Source organism: Lygodium microphyllum, chromosome 26, assembly GCF_053477565.2.
Source record: "Lygodium microphyllum isolate KBCC chromosome 26, Lygodium_microphyllum_v1.1.10, whole genome shotgun sequence".
In the NCBI taxonomy this organism is placed as follows: domain Eukaryota; kingdom Viridiplantae; phylum Streptophyta; class Polypodiopsida; order Schizaeales; family Lygodiaceae; genus Lygodium; species Lygodium microphyllum.
This window is the reverse complement of record NC_141160.1, coordinates 2,128,077-2,142,541: the sequence shown is the minus strand read 5'-3', so window position 1 is coordinate 2,142,541 and position 14,465 is coordinate 2,128,077. Positions and strand designations below refer to the sequence as shown.

The following is a 14,465-nucleotide window of genomic DNA, read 5'->3' as shown; positions in this document are numbered from 1 at the left end:
CTAGAAATGCTCAAAATATTTTGCAACATTTTACATCACTTTACTTGTGGTGAATATTACAACTAGGCTTTAATCAAGACGATTTACTGAAGCATATTCTTGAAGTATCTAGAATGCAAGTCTTTTTTGTAAGTGGGTTTGTTTAGGTTGTGCTTCCTACACAAATAAGAATCCTACCTTCTACATATGCAAGTTTTGTTTAGGCAATTTTGTCTATGCAGGTTAGAATCCTAGGTTTTACGTATGCAAGTGTATGGGTGGGAAAAATGGAACTGGGTGATTGAGGTCAACTTTTTCAACAATATTCTTTTACACTTTTACTCACTTAAACAACCTTTTTCAATATGGCCATGTCTAAGTACATTAGGGAATACCATATTGTTGAGCAATGATAGCTAAAATTTTATCTTCCATAATAGGTATAAAGGTCCTTTATCAAAGTATTAAAGGTAGATGACCATGTGGGATTGCTATAAAACACATGTATTTAAGGAAATGTGTGACAAGGTCTAACACACTTGCATTTCACATGTGCACACATGCACACCTAGGGACACACACACACACACACACACACACACACACACACACACAGACTACATATGCACATGTATAATGCGCACATCCATAAAGGATGAATAGTGCTTATAGGCACACATTGAAGTGCATAAAACTTTATTCCACACCTCCATGGATTAATAAGAAAATCTCAATTTTCACTCACTCCCGAGATTGTATCTAGTGGTTAGGATTAAACCACTTTTTGTCAATTTATGTAGTGATCAAGATTATATCACTTTTGATTTTTATATACTATTTGGGATTATACCACTTTTCATCCCTCATCTTCCACCATTTCATGAAACTCTAATTCTCCTTCTAATCCTTCTTCTTCTCCTTCACCTCCTACCATTGATGGTTGTTGTGTAGTGATGACTTCTCCACAGTCAACTATGACAACCTGCTTGCGAGTGCGGCCACTTGGGGTACCGATGGCCTCGATCTTGTCAAGAACATCCATGCCCTCAACCACCTGTCCCATTGTTCATAGAAAATCCGTCTTTTAGTCCATTTTTCTTGGTTGGAGCTTCAAAAACATGGGTTCAAAATTCAAGTTTGTCTCGAAGAAAATTAGCTATTTTTTGAACATTATAGTTTTAGAACAGGTTATTTTTGTTCCCCACCCCCCCAAAAAAAACCGATGACATGTCAATGTCTTCTCTTTTTCTTTCACAAGAAGTTATATATAAACTTCCACGATAATTCTCACATTGTGAATTACGACAATGTCATGAGTTATGCGGGGGAGGAGCTGCATACCTAGCTAGGTGCGATTAGGGATTGGGGGACTTGTTGGCTTGGGGTGGGGTTTGGGAACATTGTGACTCCAACCGCACCTAGTTAGGTATGTGGAGCCTCTTGCGGAGAAGCCCATGATATTGAGTACTGTAGCAAAGGCTATGGGGAAAAGAGCCCCTTTTTCCCACAAGGAATGATGCAGGAAAACCTATTTAAATCTATTTTTATTTTAAAATTTTGACGACACTCTCCCTTTTTTTTTCGCCAATGGGATGGGAAAAGAGGTTGGTTGGTTTTTTTTTTCCCAATGGGATGGGAAAAGAGATTGGTTGGTTTTTTTGTTTGTTTGTTTGTTTGTTTTTTTTTGTTGAAAAGACAAATAATTGAAAAAATGGAGGGCAGTGACCTGGCCAAAGACGACGTGCTTGCCGTCGAGCCAGGGCGCGGGGGCGGTGCAGAGGAAGAACTGGGAGCCGTTGGTGTGGGGGCCGGCGTTGGCCATGGACAGGACGCCGGCGCCGCTGTGGTGGCGCGAGAAGTCCTCGTCGGGGAAGGTGGGCCCGTAGATGGACTCGCCCCCGGTGCCGTCCCCGTCCGTGAAGTCCCCGCCCTGGCACATGAACCCCGGGATCACCCGGTGGAAGGTGGAGTTCTTGTAGCTCAGCACCCTCCCCGAGTATTCGCTCACCTGGTCTCCCTTGCACAGCGCCAGGAAGTTCCTGGCCGTGCTCGGCGTCCTGTCCATGAACAGCTCTATCTCCATCCGCCCCGCTGCCTCCCCGCCGATGCTTATCTCCAAGAAAGCCCGCGCCATCCTCCCGCCGCCGCCGCCGCCGCCCCCTGCATCCAGCATGCCGATCGATGATCAGTGCAGAGAGAGTGTGTGAGTGAGTGAGAGTGAGAGAGTGAGAGTGAGAGTGAGAGATCAGTGAGAGTGAGAGAGTGAGAGAGTGAGAGAGTGAGTGAGTGAGTGAGTGAGTGAGTGAGAGTGAGAGTGAGAGAGAGAGGACAGTACACGAGAGTTTGAGAGCTGCAAGTGCAAGGTAGAAATCGCTCCTCTCTCCAACAAACACATTACCTGAAGAATCTGTGACCAGTGTGGCGTCTGCAGAATGATCTCTCTCTCTCTCTCTCTCTCGATGGTTCTCTTTGCCACCCTCTCCTGAGGCTCTCTTGAGGATGGAGCCTGATCTGGCCACAATCGTCAATCAACCTAATAAATATCAAGTCACTGATTGCCTATCCTATCTATTTATTCCTTCTTTCCACATATGCAAACTACTTAAAAGTATTGGTTATGGCTGTTCGTACTCACCCATAGTAGTTTGGTGGCTCAGCACCCCCCCCCCCCCCCCCCCCCCCCCCCTAGTGATACGAGTGCTCAATCTATCCTAGTGATATGAGTGATCAATCTATGCAACAGGTATCAAGGCACTCATTGTCTACTCTTCCATCTTTCCACATGCAAATAACTTAAAAGTATCATACATGGCTCCTCTTGGACAATAGGAATTGGCTTTGGCCTCCTACTCATTGAACAAAAGTTGCCCACTTGTCCCCATCTTTTGGAACATCATCCGACCACCTGTACCCTTGTTCTCGCCCAATTGGTTGAAGCTCATCTAAATCAACATTGTGCCTTTACCCCTAAGCCTAATGTGGATCAACGTAAACATGGTTGTGTGACAACATGTAGTAGGTATTTTATCCATAATAAAGCGGGTATATATTGGAACATAGGTGAACATATGAGGCATAACTCGCAATGATTTTGTTTCTTTAGGTTGTCTTTGATTTGTATTATGTTTCTTGCTATTTTGATAGCTCTTCCCTTTTGGCACTTGGTACAACTTTGTACAATGTAATGAACATGTTTTTTCATCAAGTTCAGTAATTGAAACTACTTCACCCCACCACCCATAAGCAAAGGGCTATTATTCATTATGTAATATATTTTTTCAATTTTGGGTTCAAAATTTGAGTGGCTTGATTTATTATTTTTAGGTTTTATATTCACCCACAGTTCTATGGTATAGGAAGGTTATGAAGGCTCTTTCGTCACTCACGTGAAAGAAAAATCTAGGGAAATGGCCGGTAATATTCACCCTACTAAAGATATGGAGATATTCATCACGTTATCTTGTACTTAAGGGCTTACATTATTATAATTAGCTCATTATGTGCAAGTGAAAGTATTCTAATGTTTCAAGAGAATATCACATCAAATGTTAGCATGAATGTAGTTGTATTGATAAAAAGGATAGTAGATAGTGTATTATCATTTTCCTAATTGCTTTCAAAGTAAAAATTCAAATTGGGGTAAAGATAGATAGTTGAGGTATCTATAGACAATATAATCCAATGTTGCACTCTAGTTGATCAATACATTATCCATGGATTTTTTTCTCAAACATAAGTTGATCAAATTTTATGGTTGTGCATTTCATTATTTACTGTACTTCAATCATAATATCTTCTTTCCAATAACATGGTTGAACTATCTTTCATTGTATGCTTTTGTTATTTTATTATTCAAATAATTTACAATTAGAAATTTACAAATAAAAAGTTTTAAGGTTCTATTCTTATGTGTCTCATACAAAGTATCTGCCTAACAAATTATAAGCTTTTTCTAAATTTGTTTTTTTAAGTACCTCACTTTTCTAAAGTTTAAACTAGAATATTTGCCACATATTAAAATTATACATTGGTTCTTAAAGTTATCCCTTATGCATAGTCTTCCCTTTGGAATAAAGTATGTACACGTTTTTAATTGTGTATATCTCTGAAAGGAATCCCACCACATCAAGGAAGTCTACCTTTGTCCTCCAATTATTATCCTACATCAATCTCATATAGTCACCTAAGATCTTTTCTACATAATATTGCAAACTTTACCTTTTGAAATCAACAACATCACTATGCACTTATCTTTTTTGCCTTATTGCTCACCTTTATTCTGACCATCATCATACAAACTAGCATGGGAATTTGAGTTGTATTGACAATAGAGGTTATAACAAGAACATCTCATACAAAGAAACATGAAATGTGGTCCAATGACTAGAAACAAGTTACACACATGCACACAGACATACAATGTGGATGCCACCCACACATTGCTATAGGGTGAACACTTGCTCTTAGTAGTAAGTGTAAAATACCTCTATATTTTCAAACTCTCTTATGGAAAGCGTGAGTGGTAGCTCTCACTAAATGTAAACCACCTTAGTATTTTCACTTTGATAGCTATTTCACCTTTGTTAAAACCCTAGTAAATTCTTTAATGCTCATAGTCTTTGCTTATTTCTACTCCTTTGAGACATTGTTGTATACTCTGGTGGATTTTTTCTTAGGCTAAATATGAGGTTCTTCTCAAATCAACATTGATCTTAACAATAATATGCAATGTGCAACAAGTGTCACCTAAGTTCAAATTTGTATCGTCCCTAACTATGACATTATGGTCATTAATTTTTGCTGACAAGTCCAACATGTTTTGACCTAGAAAGAGATTATCAAATTAGGTTTAAGGTCCAAACATAAGTTTCAAACAAGAATCATTTTATTTGATACTATAGAATGTTGACTAGGTAGTTGAGTGATCATGAAGTTATCCAAAAATTAAGTATACCTTTAGTAGAAGACACAATGGAATCTTGAAGCTCTGAACAATCATGTGAATATAATATTGCAAGAAGGTTGCAAGTAGATTACCAAGACAAATTTTTAACAATTATGGCATATCATATTTTGGTTCAATATGGGACTTTGGAGATTAAGCAAATGAGTGACCAAAGTCACCTGCTTTTAATTCAAGAAATGTTTTCTACATAGTTGATTAAAGGGGTAAGCAACCAAAAGCCACACCTTATTTGGCATTGTGAAGCAATGACCTCAACACCTTAGCTTAGAAACATGTTGCACTTGCTTGCTTGAGAGTTTGAATATATGCTCTCTCAACACTTGATGTCCCCTCTAATATCCTCTACATTCAATCTTATACTTATTTAATTATGTTTATGACCTACTCTTACATCTCTCTCTTCCTCTCTCTCCTAAAAAATGGTGGACACCAAGAGAACCAAGGCAGAATGTACTTCCATTACCATGAGGGTAGCCAAGAAAAGGGGAGAGGAGCATGTCTAGTCAACTCTTCCATCTCCTCAATCATTAGGAAATCTTGAACCTATCCACCAATGTGTTCTCTCAAATACTACATTACAACAACTATTGGTGAGACCTCCCCCATAACCATTGATACAAAGAGATGCCCATTTCCAAGGTGAAGTGCCTCATAATATAAAGCAATATTTAATGGCATTTCAATTCACTAGATATTGGCTTGAGTTACCTAAAAGGATTGTTTGATTATTTAGGAGTTGTCCAAGTAGTAAAGGGTGGGTGTTAGTTAGACATGAAAGGGATACTCAATAAGTTAAAACTACAAGTGATATATGTGGAAATCAATACGATCACACCCCTAGAGAGGAATAAGATTCCATTTATACTTTGTAGCACTTGATTTACAAAATATGAGTATCAAGATGTTTAAATTTGTGTTACACTACATCAACTTTTCTAACCTTAGAAACTCTGATCCAACCCTAGAATTCAACATGCTAAGAATATACCAAAAGCTAAAAATGTCACAAGATTGGAAATTAATATATGCGTGGCAAAAAGAAGGGCCTTGTAGTTAATGGTAAGAAGAAAAGAGCATCATATAGGGTAACTTGTGACACTTATTCATCTCTCATATAAAAAAATATTGAAATATTATGACACTTTCCATAAATCTCCCATATTTATTGTCGTTGTAGTGTAAGTGCCTAGGATAACAACTATATTCCACATGTAATTGTCCTAGAAGAGAATGTGACCCTTGGTCTGCGATCATTCTATCTCTCTTTATTTTAGTATACTTGAATGCGTGCTAACTTGGATGCATTTACCTTTTCTCAACATTTTTGTATGTTGACTAGAATCCTTGCTATATAGGTATTCAACATTACTTAAAAAAACAACAAATCTATGGTGCACATTAGTCAAAGGCTAGAAGAGACTATGGCCCTTGGGACACGTTTGAAGTCGAATAGTTTCATAGCTAAAGTAAAGCATTGCATGCTTAGCCTTCATCCTCAAACGCAATAATAACTAACAAAATAGTTGAATATGGCGCCTAACATATACAAAAGTACAAATGTGTGTAGAATCTATGCACCTCATTGCATCGAATCCATATTATAAGTATCTCATCTAGAGGCATTTTTTGTTCAATACTCATTTATAATTGTTTATATTTACAAAATGCACCATTTTATAACATAAATCTCATGAAACATTTTACAAAATAAAGTTTTGTGTGTGTATACTTCACAAGAACTTGGGAAAAAAAGCACATTTGAACACTTTTCATTTGGTTGTGTTGAAAGGGCTATTTTAAGACGTCCATACTTTGCTAATTAATGATGGAATGCATTAGCTTCCCTCTTGGATATAGCTAATATATTTACCTTTCTCTACAATAGAAAAAGTGTTTAATCTATCACCTTAGCATTTTGGATGTGCTTCAAAGTAGCTATACCAAGAAGAAGTTTCAAGCTCATAGACATCATTCCATGTATCCAAAGGTTTGAGAATGCAATGAATGTGCTCTTAATTTGGTGATGTGATTGATAAAGACCTTTTTGTAATTGTCTATTTGGGGCAAATGCTTAATAAGTGTTGAAATGTAGCATTTTTGAACGTTCATATTTAGGTCTTGGCAAGATACATTGATGGGATACTAGAACCAATGTTTTTTTATTCTTTCCATGTAGCCAAAGTTTTGAAAATGTACCTTAAGGGCATGCTACAACAGAAAGAGTACTCATTTCTATAGTACATATTGTGCTAATGTTGTATCTTCACATGAGAATACATACCAAAAGTGAATGCTCTGGCAAAAAGCATAAGTGCTAAGATTGTATATTTCACATGAAGATACATACCATAAGTGGATGTTATGACAAAAATATGACTCTTTTCTAACCTTCGACGATTATCTTCTTCTCATATGAGACAAATCAATACTCATCTCAAACAGTTTTAAGAAGTGTTGGGGGTAAAGGCGCCTCCGCCTAGCCGCCTGTGTATTACTACACCTACAGTCACCGCCATTGCACACTGCAAGTGGTGGGTGCCTGTCACCATCACTTTATTCTTTATTCTTTTAGTGACAGTTTGAATAAAGGAAGGCCCGGTCACACATTGTGATTGTTGGAGTTCCCATTTCTTGTCTTTCTCTTTATTGCTCTTGCTCTCCTGCCATAGCTCTCGAGTACAAGCTTCGATCCTTCTCACCTTTCAACCGGTATCAGAGCATGGCTTTCCGACTCTTGAGCTTGGCTCATGGCATTCTTAGCTTCCCATTGACTCCCCACTCGCATTGGGTCTCCTTCCCGACGACCATAACTCATTCTCTTGAGCTCCCGTCTCTCCCCGGCTTCTCGAGCTTCTTCCCGGCCTATTGAGGCACTCAGGGCATTGACATTGAGGTATTACTTCATTATTTTAGAGATTTATCTCAATCCACAGGCCTAGGTAAACAGGGTTCTCACAGGTTGTGGGCAGCCATAGCTCACACCTCTTGGAGCTTACTTCACATGGTTCTTGCTTCCAACCTATCAAGGCTTGTTGAGTCTTGGTGTAGGTCTTCTTTGGCCCCCATTTGTGCCCCCTTTGGGTCCCATTGTTGACATGTGGGACAATAGACCCCCCAGCCAGTTCACGTAATTTTTGCGCATGTTTCAAAATCTGGCCCAAAAATCACTCTTTTTGTCATATCTCGGGCATTTGGAACCCGATTCAGGCAAGATAAGAGTCTAAATTGGGATTTTGGCATGCTCGGACGCGATGGTGATGTCGGATTTGCCAAATTCTGATGATAGAATATTCTGCAACAGATTTCAGGTCTGAGACTGCATGTTTTGTATGCCTATGGCTTATGTGATGCTTCTACTAATGTCGATTGATTGGGGGATTGAAGCTACATATAATGCTATGATTTTGGCTTATGGCTATCGCTTATGTGATGCTTCTACTAATGTCGATTGATTGGGGGATTGAAGCTACATGTAATGCTATGATTTTGGCTTATGGCTATGGCTTATGTAATGCTTCTACTAATGTCGATTGATTGGGGGATTGAAGCTACATGTAATGCTATGATTTTGGCTTGATTGTAGGGCTGGAAATACTCAGTTTATAATAGTAAATTCACGCTGAATACTCTTGGGCTGAAGCTATCTTTCATGCCTTGACATATGCCTATTGGTTCCGGATGTATGTCTTGGGTTATGCTATGATGTATTGATCATCGACGGACGACTTCGAGCTTGTCATTGGATCCAGATGCTTTTGGAAGCTTGAGCTTATTTCAGCCCACACTTATTGACATTGGTTTATGCTTGACAATTGCCAGTGCTTTGACAGTTACATGCTCTTTGGGTATATGCTTACCCGACGCCTATGGCTTGATGCATTTGTCTTGGCACAATGTACCATGTACTTGTTGACCTTCAGTGCTCTCTGAAGACTTGGCTTGGATTCTCATTTGCTATTCTGAAATTTTGTATTGGATGTACTTTGGTTGTCAGATATATTTATTGGGATGTATGTCTTGCTCATGGATGCTACTTATAGTTGCTTTGTAGCTGTCATGCCCTTGGGATGCTATTGAGACATTGTCTTGGTTACCTGTCTTTGGTACTTTGACTTGGTTTGATTGAGTTGTTGAGCTCGCTTATCCACCTTTTGTGCAAGTGGGAGCATCTTGTATGCTGACATTGAGCAGGAGGTTTATGCTATTTGAGCATTTTGCAGATACTTGAGACTTTGGGATCTCTTACACTTACATGTTGCATGGTTCATGCACTGATATCTTGGAATTGCTTTTGACCTAAGCTTGGGCTTTGCACTCTTGTGAGCATACACCTATTGGTGTCAGGTCTTGCCAGTGTTATGTATACTTTGCCCTATTGTCCAAGGGGTATGCCTACTCACTAATGAATGCTTTGGTGACATGCTTGGGTGTTTGCTCAGGGTCTTGATAATTGTTTTAGTGCTGATTTATGCTCATTTGTGGCTGGTCATGTCTTGGTTGTCATTTATTGACTTGGTGTAGTGATTTGGTCAGAAATTGACTCTCACATTATCTTGTTGTCATTTATTACAGCAAGCATATAACTCCGGAATGACATGGATTTTTCATGCTGAAATATTCTGAAATGCTGTACTTTCACTAGTACTTGGTGGGCAGCAGCTTTGGTTACACTTTTCTCGCCATTTTCTCTCGATTTTGGTGATTTTTTTGTCATTTTTTGCAGTAAACAACAAGTAGTTTTGAACTATCTACAGTCTTCCAGCCTGCATTATGGTGAGTTCGTCCACTGATTATGCTATTTTCAACATCACTAAGCTTGATTGTAAGAATTACTCTTATTGAAAGAGCCAGATTTGGCAGGTGTTGTTGCAGAAATCATAGATCAAACCTTTGAGGTTGAGCGGGCATCTGCCTGCAACTATGCCAGATGAGGAATGGCTTGAGCTTGATGAGTTATGCAAGTCCACTATTGTATTATCTCTCACTACATAGGTTCATTACAATGTATTTGAGGAAGAACAGAGTGCATGGCAATAGTGGGATAAAATCAAGAATCTCTATGGCAAGAAAATTCCAGCAAGTCAGATGTATTGGCTAAAGCAGCTTATGGATCTGCGCATGAAGGAGAATGTGACTATGTCTGCTCACTTGAGCCAGTTCCATGCTATACTCAAGAACTTGACTTCGCAGGACATCACTTTTGCAGAGGATGTCACTCCTCTTTTCTTACTTGTTACTTTTAATGAGTCATGAGATGTATTCCGCACTGCATTATGTGCCTCTACTACTACCTTGAAATTATTTGATGTTGAGAGTGCTCTTCTGTAGGAAGAGGTTAACCGTAAGAATTTGGATGCCTCTCATGTGTCGCATGCTATGACAGTTAGAGGCAAGAATGATGGATATGGAAAGCATGGCAGTGGCAGTGGCCGTGGACGGGATTCTCAGAAATCTCGGTCCAAGTCTCGTGGAAAGTCACGTAGCAAATCCCGTGAAAGGAATGCAGATGTTACTTGTCACCATTGTGGGAAAAAGGGCCATAGTACATATGAAACCTTTCTCAGAGTGGTTTCATTCATACCGTACTGTTTCGGGTTCTGTGCACTTTGGTGATGATAGCTCTCTTGATATTGTGGGCATTGGTGATGTTAGGCTGCAGTTTCCTTCTGGCAGCAGTTTTGTTATGCAGGATGTACATCATGTACCTGCTTTGACATGCAGTCTCATGTCAGCTGGACAGCTTGATGATGTAGGTTATCATGTATCTTTTGGAGACTCTGCATGGAAGATCACTCGTGGCAGACTTGTGATTGCGAGAGGTGCCAAGGCTGGCAGCCTCTATCCCTTGATTGTATCCGCTTCTTCCTTTGATCATGTTTTTTTTGTGGGTTCTATCCCAAATTTATCTCTTTGGCATGCCCGTTTGGGCCATATGTCTTTGAAGGGAATGAAAATGCTTTCTGGTTTGCAATACTTACCGCCCCTTGATTATGCACGTTTTGATTCATGTGAGCATTGTCTTTATGGCAGGCAGACTAGGTCTACGCATAAGAAGTCTGGTAGGCCATGCATGAGTAAGCCCTTGGAATTGGTACATTCGGATGTCTGTGGGCCCATGCCTTGTCAGTCTATGGGTGGTGCCAAGTATTTTGTTACTTTCACAGATGATTTTTCACGGAAAGTTTGGGCTTATTCCATTAAGCTGAAATCTGATGTTTTAGCTGTGTTTCAGAGATGGCTTGCATTGGTTGAGAACCAGTCTGGGTATAGGCTAAAATGCCTAAGAACAGATAATGGGGGTGAGTATGTCTCACGAGCTTTTGAGAAGTTATGTGATGAGTGGGGTATTAAGCGTTAATTGACCGCCCCCTACACCCCCCTAGAATGGTTTGGCTGAGCGGATGAATAGAACCATCCAAGAGCGTGTACGCAGTATGCTTAGCCATGTAGGCCTACCACAGAGCTTTTGGGCTGAGGCAGTTAGTATAGTTGTGCATGTCATAAACAGATCACCTTCTAGTGGTTTGGATTTCTAGGTTGCAGAGGAGGTATGGACTGGAAAACCTCCCTCTTATGCGCATCTTCGTGTCTTTGGATGTGAGGCATTTTTCCATGTGCCCAGGGACAAGAGAAGTAAGCTGGATCCTAAGAGTGTCAAATGTATTTTCCTTAACTATGGGGATGCAGGCGAGATGGGTTACCGTCTCTGGGATCTGCAGGCGCGAAAAGTCATCTGCAGTCATGATGTAGTCTTCCATGAAGACAAGATGCATTGGTAGTCTGAGAGAGTTGTTGAGATCCACAGGGTCATATTTCAGGAGGAGCCGAGAGCTCCCGCATAGCCAGTTGGACAGCCTATAGCTGCGCAGATGCTCATGGTCAGGGTGTTGGACAAGCAGCTGGGCAAGTAGCAGAGCCTGCCGTGAGACGGTCTACTAGAGACAGACTTCCACTTGATAGATTTTAGCCCTCGATGCGTTATGTCTTGGTTACAGATGTAGGAGAGCCTTTCACTTATGATGAGGCTATGCACAGGGGTGATAGTCACTCCTAGGAGAGGGCTATGTAGTCTAAGATAGACTCCTTGCATAAGAATGAGACTTGGGATTTGGTTTCCTTGCCTAAGGGCAAGAAGGCTTTGCCATGCAAGTGGGTGTACAATCTGAAAAGTACCTCTGGTGGACACCCCAAACCGGCATACAAGGCTAGATTGGTAGCAAAGGGTTTTAAACAGGAGCATGGTGTGGACTTTGATGAGGTCTTTTCTCTTGTGGTTAAGATGACCACCCTGCGCTTAGTCTTGGCTTTGGTTGCTTAGCTTGACTTGGATTTATACTAGATGGATGTCAAGATGGCTTTCTTACATGGGGACTTGTATGATGAGATTTATATGGAGCAGCCTAAGGGCTTTACAGAACCTGACAGGGAGCACCTAGTGTGCAAATTGAAGAAGTCTTTATGGCTTGAAGTAGGCACCTAGGGAATGGTATCATAAGTTTGATGCCTTTATGCAGTCACAGGGCTACAGCAGGAGTGCTATGGATCCGTGTCTTTACACAAAGAAAGCCCATGATGGTTCTTTATTGATTTTGGTACTCTATGTGGATGATATGCTGATAGCAGGGAAAGCTCATGATGGGCTAGATGCTCTTAAGGCTCAGATCAAGAAGAGCTTTGAGATGAAAGATTTGGGACATGCCTCTCCCATACTTGTTATGCGCATTAGACGTGATAGGCATCAGGGACTCCTCTACTTATCACAGAGGGAGTATATTCATAAAGACCTTGAGCGCTTCTGCATGCAGGACATAAAGCCTATTGGCTGTCCATTGCCTTCTTATGTGAAGGTATCACAGGCTGATTGTCCGCAGACAGATGAGCAGAGGGTCAAGATGGCCAAGATTCCCTATGCATCCGCAGTGGGCAGTCTTATGTATGCCATGATCGCCACTCGTCCAGATATTGCCTTTGTAGTTGGTGTTGTGGCACACTATATGGCTACACATAGCAAGAAGCATTGGGATGCTATGAAGGATATCATGAGGTACCTGAAAGGCACTGCAGATATGTGCATATGCTATGGCAGCCAAGATATAGGAGTCGTGGGGTACACTGACTCTGATTATGCAGGACATGGAGATAGTAGGAAGTCCACTTCTGGCTATGTATTCACCTATGTTGGAGGTGCTGTTTCTTGGATGTCTGGGGTGCAGAAATGCACGGCCCTTTCTACTACAGAGGCCGAGTATGTTGCAGCCACTGAGGCTTGCAAGGAGGCCATTTGGTTGGGTCATTTGGTTGTTGACCTTGGTATTGATGCTATCCCTACACTGCATTCGGATTCTATGAGTGCTATTCAATGAGCCAAGAATCCGGTCTTCCATGCGAAGGCGAAACACATTGAGGTGAGGTATCACTTCATACATAGGGTCGTTGAGGAAAAGTTTGTTGATCTTGTCAAGATCTCGACTGACCAGAATCTTGCAGATCTGCTCACGAAAAGCCTCTCTGCAAAGTGCTTTGCCTTCCTCAGGAGGTTGATGGGCATGGGATGAGATGACGTCTTTCCTCATCCTATTGTGCATGTGTACATGTTGTAATGTCCTTTTTCTTTTTCTTTTCACTCCTCACTAGGGCCGATTTGCCTTTAAGTGGGAGGTTGTTGGGAGTAAAGGCGCCTCTGCCTAGCCACCCATGTATTACTACAGGTGGCAGGCGCCCGTCACCGTCACTTTATTCTTTATTCTTTTAGTGACAGTTTGAATAAAGGAAGGCCCAATCACATATTGTGATTGTTGGAGTTCCCATTTCTTGTCTCTCTCTTTCTTGCTCTTGCTCTCCCGCCATAGCTCTCGAGTGCAAGCTTCGATCCTTCTCACCTTTCAAGAAGCGTGATTTTTCATCTAATGATAGGATTTTAAGAGTCTCAACCACTTACATTACATTTTTTTGTCAGTATCAATCAAATATTGGCATGCAACTTGCTTGTCATTGCAATGGAAGAGTTCTACATGCAACTAGATGTAAGACATTTCATGATTAGTCCTTCTTGTGAGGGAACACATTCATGTGCACCAATATAAGCCTTTTGAATCAATTATCTTTATCATTTTGGTGTTTCAATTATTTTTAAAAAAGTGTGGGTTTCCGTATAGCACAGCATTTATGTTTTTCATCTTTGGCTTCTTACACTTATCATGTTCCTCCCATTGTTCAAGTATGAATACTTTGTTATCCATAGGTACATTTTACATTCTAGCTAGAGAAGGGTTCCCCCCCCCCTCTGGTGAACACCCTCTTAGGGTGCAGTATTATCGTGTCTTAGGGATTGTACTTTCATTATCATTCTCACATTAGTGGATGTGATGTTTCAACAATCTCTATCACACTCCTATTCTTCTCTATTCACAATGAGTATGTGTGCATACAATTGAGTATCAGACCAATAGTGGTATCAAAGCTAACAACATCACTGCCATCCAATTGATGAGTTGGTGCCAATGTTGTTCTTGAGCCTTCA

The 14,465-nt window shown here is 40.6% G+C and overlaps 1 protein-coding gene across 2 annotated transcripts; it reads right to left on the bottom strand.

Annotated features, from left to right (window-relative positions):
• Positions 1 to 613: 613 nt before the first annotated feature.
• Positions 614 to 2,567, bottom strand: LOC148012946 (peptidyl-prolyl cis-trans isomerase-like). Of its 2 annotated transcripts, none has more exons than XM_087667511.1 (3): positions 2,378 to 2,567; positions 1,706 to 2,139; positions 614 to 1,033 (listed from the first exon to the last, which is right to left on the bottom strand). In XM_087667511.1, exons 2-3 carry the CDS (start codon positions 2,111 to 2,113, stop codon positions 836 to 838), a joined length of 606 nt encoding a protein of 201 aa, XP_087523637.1. In that variant the 5' UTR covers positions 2,114 to 2,139; positions 2,378 to 2,567; the 3' UTR covers positions 614 to 835. The 2 variants fall into 2 exon arrangements, with proteins under 2 accessions (XP_087523637.1, XP_087523638.1); XM_087667512.1 differs by lacking the exon at positions 2,378 to 2,567 and adding an exon at positions 2,315 to 2,334.
• Between the last annotated feature and the right edge of the window lie 11,898 nt (positions 2,568 to 14,465).